The sequence below is a fragment of the Ambystoma mexicanum genome, chromosome 5p (genome assembly GCF_040938575.1).
Source record: "Ambystoma mexicanum isolate Mex_15411 chromosome 5p, UKY_AmexF1_1, whole genome shotgun sequence".
Classification (NCBI taxonomy): domain Eukaryota; kingdom Metazoa; phylum Chordata; class Amphibia; order Caudata; family Ambystomatidae; genus Ambystoma; species Ambystoma mexicanum.
Genome location: NC_090930.1, coordinates 1308639267 through 1308658541, shown reverse-complemented (window position 1 = coordinate 1308658541; position 19275 = coordinate 1308639267). Strand labels below are relative to the sequence as shown.

The 19275-nt window shown below is 42.3% G+C and overlaps 1 protein-coding gene across 1 annotated transcript in view; it reads right to left on the bottom strand.

Annotated features, from left to right (window-relative positions):
• ADAMTS16 (ADAM metallopeptidase with thrombospondin type 1 motif 16) overlaps positions 1–19275 on the bottom strand; it is a 631464-nt gene that overhangs the window by 554882 nt on the left and 57307 nt on the right. Inside the window, exon 3 of the mRNA XM_069613712.1 lies at positions 16370–16695. Within this exon, the coding sequence (XP_069469813.1) occupies positions 16370–16695 (326 nt within the window). The remainder of the gene's footprint in view (positions 1–16369; positions 16696–19275) is intronic.

Genomic DNA, 19275 nt, shown 5'->3' with positions numbered 1-19275 from the left:
TTCCAGCTACAGATCTATTACGAATACTGCGTTCCTTTTGAAGATTCTGGATCGTGTGGCATTTAATCAAATCTTTGTATTTTTGGAACAAAATGAAATCTTACACAAATATCAATCAGGCTTCCGTGCTAACCACGGCACTGAGACAGTTTGCTCTCTTGATGATCTTAGAACTCTCTGCGGCTTTTGACCTGGTGGATCATTCCATTCTATCCAGGTTAAGCGAGAACGCTCTTTTCTCCGAAGAGGCAATCCAATGGATATCATCTTTTTTGAATGGTAGACAGATTAGGGTGGCTAGTGAATCAGCAGAAGCTGATCCTATGCTCCTATTGTATGGAGTTCCCCAGGGAGCTTTATAAAGTGTTTTATTTGGAATATTTCATTATATAATTGTTGGGCTTATAAGGTGGGCACCTTTTATACTTTGCTAGTGTAGTTATTGGAAATTCTCCTCTCGGATTATGTATATATATATATATATATATTTTACCACATTTTCGCTGCTGCCTACATACAAAGTGATCATTATCTTGTGATGTCACTTCCTGCGATGTTGTCACTTCCTGTGATGTCACGTCCGGCAATGGTATCAAATGCAAATTAGGGGCCCTGCGCTTAATTAGCCGCACTTGGCCCCACACATCCTAAGGCCGGTCCTGGTTACAGAGCTATGAAACCACACCAATGCAGCTGTGTGCTATGCAAAATAACTTAGACATTGACCTGCTCTCTCTTGGTTACGTCACTTGATGTTTGAAGTCCATCTGGCCCTTCAACCACACGTTTATTACACAGCACCTTATACTTTAAACCTGTTGGGTACAATTAAGAGTAACGAGTAACATTATCAGCAACGCTGGGCCACGGAAAACCTTGTTTCTGCTGTATTGACACCCTTGGACTTACTCAACACATCGAACAAGCCCCCCATGACAAAGGCTGCACCTTAGACTGGCTTGCTGACCTAAATGTATCAACCACCATCACTGCCAATTCCCCCTGCCCCATGTCAGACCACAACATCATCACATTCACTATCCCTAGACAAACCCAACTTAAAACTGCCCCACACTTAACCTCAGAAACCCTTGCAAGAAACATGCGCAACTTCAAACCTATAAACCGGCTCCCACTATTAGGCCCTATCACTAAAGGCACCTACCCCCAGGCCAACCCATCAGCCATGGTAGATCTCCACAACACCACTATCCTCCAAGCCATCGACAAAATTGCCCCACTCAAACACTGCAAACCTAAACCAACAGCTCATTTGAACTCCTGGTTCACACCTGACCTCAAGAATCTTAGATCTAATAAACGTGCTGCTGAATCGCTTCGAAAAATAACAGGAATCTATTTATCTCCTCTGCCAAAAAATACAAACAAGCTATATTGCTAGCTAAAAACGCCACAAACAATGAGCGCATAGCAAATGCCAAATCTGGCAGCAAGGAACTATTCACCATCCTAAGGGAACTTGAGTCTTCCATCAGCCCTCCTGACACCTGTCAGAAAGATGAAACATGGTGTGCTAATATACGGCATGCACTCCTGAACAAAATAGCAATGCTCCAAAACAAAACCGCTAACAAAAAAGACAAGGTAACTTTGCTAGTCATGAACACAGACCCACCATCCTCTAGAACTCCTTTACCCCCCCCCCCACACCCGCCCCACTCGAATTCAGGCCAGTCTCCACAACTGAGGTCATCAAAATCATCTCCCGCTCAAAACCCTCTGTATGTCAAGGCGATATATGCCCTGCCCCAGTCATCAAAGACTGCGCTACAGAACTCACCCCATTTATCACCTCTCTCGTCAATAACTCCTTCTCACAAGGTACAGTCCCTAAGAATTTGAAAAGAAGCATGGGACCCCCGCTCCTAAAAAAAACATCCCTTGACTCCAGCATCCCTACTAATTACCGTCCCATTATGACAGTCCCCTTCCTCCTAAAAATCTTGACCGGGCTGCCTACCTCCAGATACAGGAACACCTGGAAACTAACAATCTCTTGGGCCTAAGACAATCGGGCTTCAGACCTAGACACAGCACAGAAAAGGCATTCCTTGACCTAAAAAACCAAATTGTCACCATAACTGACAACAGCAATGTATCCATACTACTTCTCCTAGACCTTTCTAGAGCGTTTGACTTAGTAAATCACAAAATATTATGACACCACTTGGACAGCGCTGCCCATTTTGCACCCAATGTCATCGCCTGGATAAAATAATTTCCGTCTGAGCGTACTATGAGAGTTTTCTCTAACCTAGTTAACACCACCCCTGCCCCCGTTCCCTGCATGGTACCTCAAAGATCTTGCATATCACCAACGCTTTACAGCAGATTTACAAAGCTTCTATTTGACCGCCTTGATGAACGCTGCGTTTCCTTTACAAACTATGAGGATGACACGCAAATTCTCATCCACCTAACCGGAGACTACGATAGAGACTCTTCCATCCTCAACGACATTTACCAGATGATCCAATCTTGGATGGCCCAACATGAATTTTCTCTAAACGATGACAAAACTGAGTTACTACTGGTTGGTACCCAAACACCCCTCAAAAACCCTGACCGCAAATACAAAAATGTATAATTGATGGAAATACTCTTACCGTCTCTAAAGAAGTTAAAACACTGGGCTTGTATCTGGACTCCTCCTTAACCTTCTCCAGACAAGTTAACTCCATAATCTCATCAGTAGCCTACATCGCCAAACTCATCAATGCTTGCAGATCCTACTTATCAACAGACAGTTGCCTAACCTTAGCAAGAGCCCTCATTCTGTCGAAACTCGACTATTGTAATATCCTCCTGGCTGGCACAACGACTAGCAGTATCAAAAAATTACAGGTCAATCAAAACAACGCCTTACGGGCAGCACTAAACATACCAAGAAGGGAACATATCTCTGAAATCAGATGCAAAGTGCGCTGACTACCGGTTCAGGACCGGATAAAATTCAAAACAATGGCAATCACCCACAAATGCCTCCCAAATATAGCTCCTAAATATCTCACTAACCTGCTCATTCCACCCCAAACATCCAAGCCCACATGCTCCGCCTAAGCATTCCTTCTCACTGTTCCTAAATTCAAAAGAACCAAGGCTGGGGGACGCAGCTTCCCAGTTGTGGCAGCCAAATGCTGGAATGCCCTACCTCTAGACATCAGAGCCGACCCTTCCCACGCCTCACTCCGATGAAAACTTAAGTCCTGGTTCCTCACATCCAATTTGTAGCCCTCTTTGCCTCAATGCTTACAGTATCTTCACTATACAATATTCTTCTGTAAATACATCTGTTCTATTTCATCTGTAAATTACTCATGTGAATAAGATTCCACACACAAAAGTCGGTTATTACGTTAAATGTTTATACCTACTGGACCAATGTATGTGTAAATATGTCATGTCTGTAAATATGTTGATTATGATATATGTCAAGCCCATGTCATCCTTGTTGCCTGTGGTAACTCCTGTAATGCGTATTACATGCTTTCCAGCGCCCAGATACCCACGGGTTTGACACACTTTAAACATGGTAAGTAAATAAATCAATGCTGTCAATATCCTTCATCGGTATTTGCTATGTTGTATTTTGGTCAACAAGAATGTGTGCATGTCACTCCAGTCTCCGCTGACTGCCATTATGGACTGAAGAGAGCAGGGTTTGAAATGCTGCGCCTTACTACAAAGCGCTGCAGCATTTACTGTGACATGATATTTACTTGTAGCACACACCTGGCTTCTGTTGTGATCAGGTACAATTGACTGCTTGGTTTGATGTAAGCTGATTTGTTTGCTGGAAAAGCAGCAAAAACAAATGAATGTCAAAGCATGTGTAACACTTACAAGTAAAGCTAAAGCCAATTTAAAATAGTGTTCTGCACACTGGCATATATTATAGCTCATGCGAAGTTAAACCACCATTACTTTAAACAGAGCGGTTCCTTTTTCAAACACTTTGGACTTGATTTGTGGAATTTTTAGCACGATGCAGTGACTTTGCACTGCCAACAAACAGCCTGATTTACAGAGCGCTGCAAAGTCTATTTTTGATGTGCAAAGTGACTTTGCACTGACTTTTCACTGGTGCCAAGTCACTTTGCACTGCAAACATACCCTTTGAATCAGGGTGTTAGTTGGTAGTGCAAACTGGGCAAGAAATGCCATGAATCAGGCCCAAATTCTGTTCATTTCTTTTGCGGCCGTGCCAGATGTATGGAAGGATTCAATTTAAGGAGACTGCATTAAATTCTCCTAGCGATTTTCTAAGTAAGGGCAGGTTTACCCCATGACATGAGCTGCATTTTCCGGCTTGGTTTTTGAGATTAATTCGATTTATTACATATGGTCAGGCAAAACTTGGCTCTTTGTATAACCACTGTAAGACTTATGACTACCCCCGCACCAATATGATTACCCCCTTAATCTATGTCAAAATATAAATTCATCTGAAGCTATGTATGATTTTAATAATTTTTTTTTATTAAGGTATGTAATATACAATCATATAGTCATAACTTCATAAACATAATGCAGTGAAACTTTTACATGAGAATAGATGAAACAATGGTAAAGTGGAAGTGTTCCAGTAGAGCAATTAATTAAATACACTGTGTGCAATGTGAAATTGAGCATATAAGGAACAAATTGTCAATATAATTGAAAACTTACACATAACAACTATAGCACAGTGTTGTGCACAACTTAGTATGGAACAAATTCTGCATTATGATGTCTAAGTGGGGGGGGAGGACAAACATAAGACTGACATATGACGAACACGACATATGGAGGGAGGGGGGAGAAAGGGAGGTGGTAGGTATTGATGAAGAGAGGCACATTGGTATATAATGCAGTAAATATTCAGTCAAGTGTCCAGATTAGTATTCGCATATAATAATCTTGGGAAGATCAAAGGAGTGTGAGAGATTTGGAGAAGTCACATTCCATGCGTGGTTACATTAAAATGGTTCAGAAATCGAGTAAAAAATGACCACTTAGCATTAAACTTAGGTATAGAGTTAAGATTGTTTGCCATGCACATTTCCATCTTTTGCGTGAGACATATGTTATTCCACCAGCTTCTTATACATAAGGAATGAGAGTCTTTCCAATTGGCAGTTATACTCTTCATAGCCAAACAAATAAAGAGATCATAGAGCCTGGAAGCATCATATGGCAAGTGGGTGGTAACTGCCAGGCTACCTAAAACAATATTCATAAATGAAAGTGGTATATCGGTGAAGAAAATAGAGGTAAGGTATTTCCATATTTGTTGCCAAAACTTAAGGGTATGGGGACATGAGAAGAACATGTGCTCATACGATGCAGGGGTAGCTCCACAAGTCCAACAATTGTCATTGTCATTAATATTGGATAGAAATAATTTGGCTGGTGTAATGAAAGCTCTATGTATAAAGAAGAAAAAATGTTGGGAGTTATTTGCTGATGTTGAAATATATTTGATTCTAGAGAAGAGCTTAGTCCATGTGTAATCGTCTAAAACATAGCCAAAGTCGTCTTCCCATTTGTGGCGTATCGAGCACAACTTCAGGGATGATATAAGGATGTTGTAGAATGTTGAAGCCTTTGTGTCAGTGGGCATAGTAAGATGTAGCAATCTTGAGGCATCAGGAGTCAGAATATCATTGGAGGAGCTGTGGAGAGCGTCAAAGCAAGAATTAACTAATTCATTATAGAAGTTGTAATCTGTGTTGGGGATTGAGAATTGATTTTTAAGCTGCTGAAAGGAAAGGATAGATGATTTATTTATGATTTGTTGTATAAATCTAATACCCTTTTTCTTCCAGGATTTTCTATTTAGGGTTTTATTCTTAATCAGTATCTTATTGTTATGCCATAGGTAAGGAGAAAGGCATTTTTTTGGGGAGTGTGTCTGTGTGAATAAAAAGAGTTGGAGGGCTGATATTGTGGCTCTAATGGGTTCTGATATAGCCAGCGAGGAGTGCTTAAATATATAAATGAGATCGGTGATTTCTACAGGATACATTAACAGTTTCTCTATGGTACACCATGTGGCAATGTCTGACGTTATGGGGCAGGCAAACCAATATCTAGCTTGCTTCAAAAGAAAGGCAGTGTGGTATGCTTTGAAATCAGGAAACCTGACACCTACTTTGTCATATGGTGCCTTCAATTTGGTTAAGGCTATTCTTTTGCTTTTGCCCTCCCCCCATAGGAAATTTAGTAGGATAGAGTAAATTGATTTATAAAAGGAAGGAGATATCGGAACACATAAGAGTTGTAGATAATATAAAATTATTGGTGATAACATCATCTTGATCGTATCTAGTCGGCCCCACCAGGACAGATATAGGGGGGACCATCTGGATGTTAATTCCTTAAGTCTATCTAGTAATGATTGTGTGTTCTGTTTAATGGTGTCTTGGATGGTAGGAGCAAATCTAAGGCCTAGGTATTTAATAGAGGAACTGCACCATTTAAAACCAAAGGGGTCTATGTCATATTTAAAGCAGTAGGGATTGAGGGGCATAATTTCTGACTTATCTTTGTTAAGTTTGTACCCTGAAACTGAGCTAAATTGGGATAGTACTTCAAGTAAATATGGGAGGTGTGTTTTGGGGTTTTTGATGAGAATAAGGATGTCATCAGCATAAGCAGCTATTTTAATGTGGGATGTGCCACTTGCTATACCTGGAATATTGTTATTGGATCTGATTAGTTCTATTAACGGTTCTAAGGAGAGGATGTATAGAATAGGTGAGAGGGGGCAACCTTGTCTAGTACCTCTGCTGAGGGAAAAAAATGGGGAGGTAAGACCATTAATACATATTGAAGATTTTGGGGATGAGTAAAGTAAACTGACTAGAGAAATGAACTTGTCACTGCATCCGTGCCAGCGGAGGGATTGGAACATGAAGTCCCAGCTGACTCGGTCAAAGGCTTTTTCAGCATCTAGTGCTATAACCGCTGCGCCCTGTTTATCTTTTTTATTTTTATTAGATAGGTGGATAGCATTTAGAAGGAGTCTGACATTGGAAGAGATGTTGCGCCCTTTAACATAGCCGACTTGTTCAGGTTTGACAAGAGAAGGAAGGGAGGATTCGATCCTGTTGGCTAAGATTTTTGCAAAGATTTTACTTTCTACGTTTATTAGAGAGATGGGCCGATAATTACCTGGTAATGACGGGTCCTTATAGGGTTTGGGGAATAGAATAAGCAAAGCTTCTGAGAAGGAACCTGAGGATGCTTCTTGGGATATAAAGTAAGAAAATAGATTTTGAAGCTTGGGTATGAGAGATTGAGCTAACCTATCATAGAATTCTGTGGAAAGGCCATCTGGACCTGGAGCCTTGCTTTTACCCAATCCTTTGATTGCTTTGGAAATCTCAGGAAGAGTAATTACAGAGTCTAAAGAGGATAAATCAGTTTGGGGGTAGGAGGATCTATTAATATTATCAAAAAAGGACGAGATGTTATTATGGGGAATGGAGTTCTCGGGAGTATATAGTTTGGTGTAGAAGTCTCTAAAACAATTTAGTATATCTTTGGGATGGTGATGCACATTGCCTGAAGAGTCTTTAATGTGGGATATGAAAAATTGTTCCTTTTTGGTTTTTAAGTAAGAGGCCAGTGTTTTTCCAGCTTTGTTGGATGTTTGATATATTTTCGTTTTGTATTTAAGAATTGTCCCTGCAGCAAGATTTGTGATCTCTTTATTAATTGAGAAGCGTAAAGTCAATACTTTGTGGAGATTGGTAGGGTTGGAAACACTATAATAGTGTTGTTCGGCTGTAGTTAGCTGAGAATAAAGGTCATCTAAGTGTTTTTTGCGTAGAGCTTTCATTTTTCCAGAGTAAGCCATGATGTGACCTCTCAAGGCAGCTTTAAAGGCATCCCAATTATTCACTACCGAAGTGTCTCTGTCTTGATTATCTGCATAGAATTGTTGAACAAAAGACTCTACGGATAGGATGAATTGAGGGTCTTGTAAAAGAAAATTGTTAAGCTTCCACCGAGATGACGGTTTCCGAACATCAGAAAGACTGAAAGAGGTACAAACAGGGGCATGATCAGAAATAATTATATTTTCTATTTTGGAATCTATAATGGTACCTGTAAGGTTTTTAGTGGAAAAAATATAGTCAAGACGAGAGAGAGTATTATGTGGGGAAGAGTGGAAAGTATAGTCAAGTTGAGTAGGGTGAGATATTCTCCATGTATCAATAAAACCAGTTTCGGCTAAGCATCCTGAAAAGGATTTGTGTGTTTTATTATTTTTGAACAAGCAGCTAGATTTTCTATCCAGAAAAGGATCAAGGACTTGATTCATATCTCCACACATAATTAAATTGGTAAAGTTTTTTTGAAGTATCATATGTTTGATGGTGGTCCAAAACTTGGGATCTGGGTTGGTGGGGCCATAAATATTCAGAATGGTAACATCAGTAGAATCTATATTTAGTTTAGCCCAAACCCATCTGCCATCTGTGTCCGCACCTTGGTCGAGAACTTTGTATGATAGTTTCTTGCTGATTAAAATAGCTACCCCATTTTTTTTAGCAACAGCAGGACTAGAAATGATTTCTTTGATCCAACGGGACTTCAGTTTCAGTGTTTCTCTAACAGATAAATGTGTTTCTTGTATACAAGCTATGGAGGGGTTTAGTTTGTTGAGATGCAAGATGACCTTACACCTTTTGATGGGATTATTGCAGCCTTTAATGTTCCATGTGACACATTTGAAAATCATAATAACAGTTTAAATGTTATGATAGCATAGCGATAATATAAGACCATATACATGCAAATGTTAGGTGCTCTAGAACAGTGTCTGAAATAGCATTTGTGAACCATATAGATGCAAATAATGAGTGCCCAAGAACAATATTTTGAATACAAATTAATGAGAAAAGGACACATTAGGAAGACACATGAGGTAATAGGATGAGGGTTGGGGTGTCTGATCATAAACGGTTGCCTAATGGCTTGGGGATATGGAATATAACACTGATCAGACTGGGAAAAAAAGGAGGCTGGGGGAGTTTCAATTTGTAGGGAAGGGTGACACCCGCTGAGTCGTCAAAAGGGAAGTAGAACGACTCAGGATGGAAGATGGACGTCACGAGGCCACCCGTCCCACGTCATATATATAGGAGATAATCATGGCATTAAATTTGTAATAGTAAGGAGAGAAAGGGAGTAAAACGTTCATGTAACAAAAGAGGAGGAGGTACTTGCAGGCGAGGTAGTGTCCATGTTATCGGAATTGATGGATCGTATAAATGCTTTTAGGTCTGCTGGTTCTTCAAACATTCTGGTACGGCCTTCATATGTTATTTTGAAAGAACAAGGGTGGTATAGCCCATAACGTATATTGAGCTGTTTCAAGGCTGGGCGAAAGGATAAGAATACTTTCCTGCGCTGGGCCGTGCTTTTAGCGACATCCTGTGAAATGAAAATCTTAGAGCCATTCCATATAAGGGATGTACGTTCCTTTGCTGCAGATATAATGAGCTGAAGTTGGGAGTATTCCAGAAGATAAAAGATCATTGTTCTGGACGAAGGTCGAGGAGAGGTGGAAGTAGGTAGTTGGCCGACTCTATGAGCACGTTGAATATTAAGTGTTAGATCAGGGGGTAAGTGAAGTAGCTTTGTTAAGAATGTTTGCAAAAAGACAATGGTATTAGTTCCCTCTGATCCCTCTGGCAGCCCTGAGATGCGGAGGTTATTACGTCTGCTGCGATTTTCCAAATCTTCATTGTGTTTTTGAAGTTCTTTTATTGCATTTTCCAGTTGTGTTACTTTAGATGTAGTTTCTTCTACTAGACCCACTCTCTTCTCCACCTCATCCATTCTATTCTCAAAACCCCTCCATCTGTCGTCCAACTGTTGTAATTTTAAATTTGTAGTCTCTATGAAGGGTTTGAGTGATCTAATCTCTGCCAAAATGGCTTCCAAAGCAGGGTCCGAGATGCCCAACGGAGGAGGTGAGTCACTTTTGGGTCTCTTGAGGTTGGCGGTGAGAGTATTAGGTTCTTTGGTAGTTGAAGTATTGTTTTTTTTGTTGGCCGCCATGATATTGGCTGCAAAATATGGATATATGAGCAATTGAGAAGAGCTTGGTTAGCAATATTAATGATGCAAGGTAGAGAATTGCAGAAAGTTGTTACATGTAGAGCAATAGTAGGTTCCGTTTCAAATAGAAGCTATTTTGAGAAGGGCTTGTGATGGTAAGCACATATATATGGAGACTTTAAATAGCAACTTCGTGGGGTTCTATGTACCGAAGTTTACAATTATTACGTCCATATTATTTAGGTAGTACTACTCCTGATGCAGGAGGTTAATAGAAGCACTGTTGAATAATAAGGCGTAAACTTAGGTGTGAGTTGAGAGTGCTATAAGCCTTGTAGTGGTAGGAAGCTTCCAGTTAATATGGGTATCCAGTTACAGTAAGGTTCTATTTAGAGTTGTAGTTATACCCAGTTCCATGCGTATTCCAACATGTTGAATGCATGGTTCACATATATTTAAAGTGACCAAATATGAGCAAAAATAGAAAGGGTTGTGTCTCACAAGTGGTAAGGTGTGGTAGAGATCCTGCGAAGTAAAACAGTGTTCCTTTCAATGTTTCTTTTTTTTTCCCTTTATTTAGTCACAAAAGTCTCAGAAATTGTGATAATGAGATGCTCTGGGTCTTATTTGTGTGGAAGGGTATTGCAGAAATATTGTTTATAATTAGACAGTCTCTGTATATTGTGGCATATGGTGGTGGAGTTTCTTCTTAAACAGTACTGAACTTCTTAATCCTTTTTTTTTTTTTTCTTTTTTTCCTCAAGGGAAACTGTGCTTATAGTGCAGTTACTCACCGGCACCAGAGGCGGCTCTTTTGAAGCAAAGAAGAGAGGGAGGGCCGACCAGGCCGCAGCCGGCGCGTCACAGTTCACGTGACGCTGACACTTACTTCAGTGAAGGCGGATAACAGAAGGCAGCTGCGGCGGTCCCCGGAGCTGGATTGCTGGAGCTCGCAACGCGGCGAAGACGAACGTGGAGCAATGCTGAATTTCCTTCAGCAGTTCGCGTGGGTGGTCCGAATCATGGCGCAGAGAAGAAAAGGTAAGTAAAGAGGGAGAATATGCGGGGAAATGCCGAATTTAATGATCGGTGGGACGGAGCTGCCAGGCTACACCGCCATCTTCGTTGGCGTCAAGCCACGCCCCCCATCTGAAGCTATGTAACAGACGTGTAACTGTACTACAACAGCACCCTTATGCCTGAGGGCTTAGATGCTTTACAAATGGAATAAATAAATATATATATATATATATATACATATATAGTACTAATGTCAGATACATTAAACACCACGCTGGGTTGTGTTTACTAAAATTACAAGAGCATGTCAACACTGCGTTACTGATTAACCATCCTGCTAAATGCAGGTGGGTGAAGTTCTCTTACGCATTAGGAAGTGGTGATGGCGAGAGATTTGCCTCCCAGACTTTAACAGTACAAGTATGCCAGACTTTCCCCACGGGCGTCTTTTCACCAAACTGCCAAGGGTAGCGGAAGTGATATCACATGACCCATGACCTCTGATGACATTACAGGAAGTGATGTCATTTGACCCCACCCTGAAGTGACATCAAGGGAAGCTATGGAACATGACCGTTTATCCCTTGACAAAACAGGAAGTGGCATCACATAGCATTGTTTCTAAGTACACTATGAAACATATGGTTAGAATATTCCTGTAACGCAATATACATTAAATAAAAGAATGGATGACCATGTGTATCGGCAGAAAAAAACATGCCATAACTGCAACTTGCGAAAAGTAAAATACATAGTCCAAAATGGATGCATATTCTACTCTGAATGCTTTCTGGAATATTTTGTCTGCATTGTGAATTTGAGGTGTTTAAGAATAGACAAAATCAGTGGCTCACCCCCTGAAGTGTGCCTGAAATAAGCCTTTAATGAGTCTAGCAATAATTGTTTAGAATTCCAGAAAGACAAATTATTTTTTATTCCTATTCTTTCTTATTTAGGTTCACGACTCAAAGTGTACACTTATGGAACCCCCTGTTTTTTTAAGAAGCCTGAACAAGAAAGCCAGCCACTTTAGAAACAAAGGGGCACATGGCATTGGCCATGGCCCAGGAGCTTCAATTTGTAAAAAAAAAAAGTATTTCTTTTCTTTTTTTTTTTAGGTGTTGCAAGGGAGACCACAGGTGTAGCAAGGGAGACCTCAGGGGTCGCAAGTGCGACCCCTGGTGTCCCCTGAATGACGTCCCTGACTTTCCCATCTGTCAGCCACAATTTTCGTGGCATTAGCACACCGGGTTCATCGTGTGCAAAGACACTTTGACTGCAAGCCAGGCATGAAAGCTGTAATGCAGTCCGAATCGTTGGAGAAGTAGTGACGGTATCGTGCAATTGAGGCTGAGGGGTACATTTCATAATTGGTGCACCCCTACAGGCTTGCCCCAAAGGCAGCACCGACGTGTCTCTGAAACTCTATTCATACAGTAGAGTGCACCAATGCAGCCACAACATTTGAAAGAGGAATGACCAGGGGTGGACTGGAACCAATACCCAGAGGCTTCTACGTGCGGACCCGTGGGACTGTTTTTCAAAATGGCTTCATATTATTTATATATATATATATGAATGCACAATGCTCTTAAATTCCCAGAGCTAATTGAAAGAAGCATTTGTCAAGAAAATTAGCCGGACTGGGCAAGCGAGTCTAAATTCCCAGAATAAAGTCAAAGAACAGCAGCTTACAACGCTTTTCTACTGGTATACAGAGTCTAAAGTGAAACAATTACTGGTGGAGAAACCGCTGCCGCCGGGGCGAGTGAAGGCCAACTCCCAGAGCAGATTGAGAGCGCCAGTGGTTGGGAAACTGTTCTCTGTCAAAAGATTGCGTTCTCAGGGAATGCAAAAGGAAACGTTTTTATATTTGGAAACACTGACAATCAGATGGGTACAAATTAACATGTAGCATGGATGCTAAAAAGTATAAAATGGCGTTGATACAAGCAAAAAAGATACCTTTGAATCAAGAATATAAAAGGCACAATATGACTCCAAGGAATTATTTATGATCCTTAAGGAATTAGAAAAACCTCTGGCTAACACCCGAGAGGGGCAGGACACCCTGATAAAGAAACTGGGGGTAATAAAACTGAACATACAGAAGGACAGGTTAGAGACTGACTCTACAGCTACCCTCCAATGTGATGGTTGTACAGCCACAACAGATGCTTCCCAAAGACAGGCAATCCCCATTTTCAATTTTAGATCAGTGACGGGAGGAGAACTTAGTACGATTCTAAGCAACCTTAAACCAACGAATTGTAAGGGGGACATCTGCCCAGCCATGCTGGCTCAGTCTTGCTCAGAATCACTTCTTAGCACTGTGACTAAAATTGTTAATACTTCATTGAGTGAATGCAATGTGACCCTGGATCTCATAAACGCATGGATAATGCGGTTACTAAAAAAGCCTCCATTATTTATTTATATTTTTAAAGTGCTCACAAAGCCAGGGGGCATCGAGGCGCTGCTACAGGAATATGTCTCTTAGTTGCATATTTATAACACGCTTAATACCCAGAGGTTTCTACTTGCAGACCCATGGATCGAACCCGAGCTGCTTCGTGTCGTCTTGTTTCCAAGGCGAGCACGTTGCCACTGAGCTATCCTCCCGGGTATTAGACCCAGGTATACCAGGAAATTATAGACCTATTACTAATGCTCCATTTTTGTTGAAGATCCTGTATAGGGGGGCCTATCAACAATATTAGATTTGTGTGATATTTCTGCATTTTACAGCCTGAAAACCAAAAAGACTGTTTTTAGGCTGATTTTGTGTGACCTTTAAAATGTCAAAAGACCACATAATGAAACCTTCCCCCTCTGATGGGGGCTACGCCCCCACACCCACGCTCTCCAGATGGATTTCCAGTAAATCAGTGGTTTAACCCCCTGAACCCTCCTTTCATCACCCTCCACCGCCCTTCCCAGCCCAACACATTTCCCCTCTTCTCCCAGTCATGCAAATACACTCTCCAGCCCGTGCATGTCAGCCCCTGTGCGCACTTGCGTGCAGGAGGGGCATGACAGTTGGACCTCTCAGAGCGGTCTCCAAGCGGTCTTTCTAAATGCCTTCCTTTTTGCATTTTTAAATGCGAGTTCTTCACTTCACACCCCAGCAGGGCCATGCCAGATTCTAGATCAATCTCCATTTAAAGTTTGCACGAGGTAACCTCAACATCGATCTGCGGTACCATTCCATGTGTGGACACCTCACAAAAACATGGTTTCCACACCCACTCTCAAGACGACATCAGTAACAATGAGGTCAAGACTCGAGATGGCATTTGTTTCTCCTGATGCAACCTGTCATATTAAAAATGTACATTCTCCTAAGATTGGACCCTATTGGAGCTCGGTGAGATTATTTCTGTAAGACCAATTTTATGACTATAACATTTTAAAGTGATTCCTGGAGACACCTTTTTAGGTTCGACTATTCATTCGGTGGCAGAGCCTCTTGTAAGCCAACACGGATGCATTAGAGTACAGCTAGAGAGAAATGGCATATGAGGAGGGACACCAAGCTTTAATGTGCTGTTTGTCTATTGGCCCACCCATTGACTGCCCATGGCCATGCTCTTTCCTACAGCCATTCACACTCAGTCCCTGCCCCTCCCAAAACACTTCTTAGTGGAAATTATTTCAGGCTCACTTTAATGAATCCATACCATCAAACTTTTCACTCAAACTGCCTTCCAGTGTTTCTTCAAAGTAGTCTTCTGAGAGTTAATCACCTAGGGCCTATTTAAAAAAAAACGTTTTACAATGGTGCAATTCCATAGAAAAACCTGTTGTAAATCAGGCCCTTCATTGGAGTTGTAAACCTGCTACTGGTGTAATACAACTGTCTTAACCAGGTCTGCCTTCAGCAACTCAATTTATAAGCACTATGCGTGCCCGTCACTGAAGTCTAATTAAAAACAAACATTGACAAAACCAATAGTGTTGGCTTCTGCATAGGTATTAGGCATTTGCCAGGCACTGCTATTAGATGCTCAGGTACTCACACCAGTTTGCACCTGCAACCACCAACTGCCAGTTAATATCACTATGGCAGTGCCTGGCAAGTGACTTTGCCATACCCATCTAAAAGCCCAAACTGTTGGCATTGCCAATGTATTGACCAGTGGTGGAATTGGAAAAAATGTGAAGGGGGATCACACAAGGGCTGGGCTGGGGGCGGAGTGTGCAGGCGGGGTTCTGAGGTGGAGCTCAGAGGGAGTGAAGCTGGCAGTTGAACTCTGATCAAAGGAAATGTTCAAAATAATAGTTTTTAAATGGTGCAATTTCTTTCATGTTGCTTTCTTTTCAGTAACTATGTTGGCAAAATAGAAAAGGTGTTCACCTTTTAAACCCAGCAAGCTATAGTGCAATATTCCCTGGAATACCAAATATCCAAATATGAGACATGTGCTTTGATGGCAATTTTGTGTGGTCCTGTGAGTAAGCGTCAACAATGGGGTACGGTATCAATCACAGTAAAACTGCTGCAGTGGAGCCAAGGAGTTAATGCTCCGGCTGCAGAGGTCAGGGTTAACCTGCAACTCACAGGCTGGAATTGTGCTGAGATAGCTCATGGGATTCCTGCACCTATTGTAAACAAGGCTGGAGGCCCCCCTCCGACCTCTTCCCCCTTCCCCCTGCAGCAAATAACAGACAATATGCCTATAGCTCATGTCATGCAAACTTAAGTATCGTACTGATACTTAATTTTGCATGAAAGTGAGTTGGAGGAAATAGGCCCTTTATTTGCTATCAGGCAAGGGCAGCGTGCTGGGCCACACACAATACAAGAACAGCAGGGGGCTCAATTGACATGAACACTCTCAGCAACTGAGCCCCCTGCTATTCTTGTATTGTCTGTGACCCAGCGATGCCTAATTCTTTCATATGCTCGGCGGTGAAACTTTTCTCCCTGTCCCTCAGTGCTCTGAACCAAGGGGCACTGAGAAATGTTTTTTCGGTGCGGCCCGCCACCTGGATGGGGGTGCAACGAAAACAAAATCACACATGGCTTTGTGTGGGTTCTTTGCCGGGGCAGAGGCAAGACAGAACCCGAGATCCGGCTAGAGATCTGATGTCAGATCTCGGATCCGGCGAGATCAGGCCCATTGGCCAGCGCTGGCATTGGCGCTCTGATAGTCGAATGAGTTAAATCTTCCCTTCACACTTGGCTTGGGGCATCACTTTTGCCTATCTAATAAACAGCTTCTTTTCATCTTCATCCAATCACAGGTATGGCCTGGTTGTCTGTACTCACCAGTCCTTGGCATGTAGAAAGGGCCACCGACGAGTTCTCATGCTGTCGTAGGGATCCTTGGTAAAAGCAGAACTCCTCTTGCCGGTACACCTGTATGTTCTTGGTGCCACTCTTTCCCAGTGTTTGTATCATGAATCCAGGGGCTATGAGGCTATCAGAACGCTTGAGCTCCAGGTGAAAGTCCTGTCCAAGGCCATGGATTTGAAAGTGAACTTGGTCGCTTGGGAGGCTCTGGTCAGATCTCTTCATTCGTTGGTGGTGGGCGATTTCATGTGAGATGTGGGCACCGTAGCTGTCCACTTCTTGTGCAACCACAATTTCATATTCTGTAGAAGAAACATGCCAACAAGGTGAGATATGTATGTGACCCATTGAAAAGGCTGGACAATGTGGGTTCCAGCTGCTGACCACAGACAATTTGCATCATTTTCAGTAGTGAGAGTTATTTCAATTTGAACACCAATTACCTTACATCTTTTCACATCTTTTCTAGAATGGTGCAAATTCAAAACATAGTATTTGGCACCATTTTCAGAATCTGCACAGGAAATCTGTCAGTGGTGGTAGATTTACTCTAATCTGGTACTGGTAGAAACTGCAATCTGAAAGGAATTACACTACATGCCATGCAGGCAGAACACTGTTTACTTGAGGCTTGGCCAGAAGAAGTGGAACACTACTTCACTAGTCCAGAGACATGCTGTAGAGACCACGCTGCATGTAGGGGATACCCCTAAACCAAGCGGCCTGCTGTCACAAACCTCAGCTCCAGCTCCTATATTGCGACAATGAAGTGCTGTCACTTGTTTATACACACAGGCTGGCAGAGAAAGCGGCCCTCTCAGACCCCCTGTGGGAGAGGCTCACATAGCCAGCAGGCCTGTCAGTTTAAACATAGGCATGCCCATTTAACAAATTGGCCAACTTTTTAAAAACCTGTCCTGTTGGCTACATATTATCAAAATCATCACAGTTTCGACAGAGCCGTGTATGCCAGCGTTGCTTTAATAAAACACATGTATTTTCATGCTGTCATTTGCTTTGCTCGATAGTGTTCTGATGCCCGCCTAAACAAATTAATGCCAGTGTTGCCCCAGTAAAGGATATTATCATGCATGCTAGTCTGATAATGGCATTTACTAGGACAACATTGACTTAAAATGTTTTAAACAGGCACATCACAATCATCTGGAGGCAATGTGGACAAATCACATTTCCACAGACAATTGTGTTGCCAGCCTCAACAATACTAGGCCAAGGTTACCCAGTTAGGCACATTGTCGAACTAGCAATAGATTTCACCGAAAGTGTTCATGGTTATAGCTCGTTGCCCCCAGAAATGTCTGCTTACATTTCATTGCCACAAGAAATGTCAAATGGGTGCCCCACTGCCAAATGAATTGCCCAGTGTCACTATCATTGCCCCCATAGATGCTGGCTGTAATTTCACATTGTCGCTGAAATGCCCCATGGCAAACTCATTGCACTGAGAACTGCAAAACGTTGGACCCTTTTGACCTATGAATTACCCCATGGCACTCAACTTGCCCAAGGAATTTCCACTACCACATCCCATTGCCACTGGGAGTTTCCCATGTCACTCCTTTGCCCACTGAATTGCTGGGTTAGTCTTACATAACTGCCCGATTCCACACCCCGTTGAACACTAATTTGCCCTGTATCATTCACTTTCTCTAAAACCACCGCATGTCACATACTTTTGACCCCAGTGGGTGAGGTCACGTCATTGCCTCTTGCCCTGCTCGTTTCCTAAAAACTGGCGCTTCCAGTAAAACACCCCACGCAATAATCCCGCGGCCGAAAAAGCTGCTGTTTAAAATGCCCATTTGGAAGCATGTGTATGTGGGGGGTGGGTTGGGCTAAAACTTCATGGTAAGTGGGAGCATGGGGTGGCCCCCTCCCCCGCATATAAAGGGCTTTCAAAAGTGCATTTTGAACGGCAGCTTTTTCAGCCGCGGGATTATTTCTGGCGACTTCATCACATAGAACCGGAACTGGCAATGTCACATTCATTGCCCCAACACCGCCCCATGAACAATGCTTTGCCATGCCCATCGCCTCTAGGATTATCCAGGCCACATCAATTGGCCCAGAACTACCCATGGCATGTCCATGGCCTCAAGCATCGCCCCGTACCACACCGACTTACCAGAGAACGGCCAGTGTCATCATGTGCATTGCCCCAAAAAACGTTGCAACAGCATCTCATTACAGACTGGGCTGCTCTCCTGTTTGACTTACTGATTATCCCTTCAAAATGTTCCATTGCTTGCAAGATATGCATCCCATGTGCTATTTCTCAATAAGTGGTGCAATGCTTTATTATCTATAACTATGATGAACTATATTGTGTGCACTCTTTCTATGTGTTCCCTTTGCACGGTGACTCATACTCCTAGCTTTTGCCCCATTCTTTTGCTCTGCACCTGTTTTTCCACCCAGGTTATATACCACTGTGATTTTAGTCTTGGATTGCGCCTTGAAACGCTTGTGTATAGGCGTGTTATAAATGCCATATCATATCACATCTTCTTTCTCCTTGCTATACCTCACCACCCCCTGTGATTCTATACAAATGTGTTTAATCAATTGTGTTTTTGCTCCTATGGGATTACCTCCTACATTTCTGGACGGCTATTTTGTTTTGCCTATCTGTGTTCACCACTCTGTTCCTATTGGGAAGTAGGATAAGCAATGCATACCTGTCTACCCTGTTTGTGCATTATCCTTGCATTACACTATTACTGTATTCCTGCCCCTCATTGTTTTTTTTTGCATTATATCCCATTGTGATTTTGATTCTAGCTGTGTTCCCCCCAGGGGTTGCTGCACACCTATGTAATGTTTGTAATGTTGTCCCTGGTGGATACCACAGTGTTCATGGG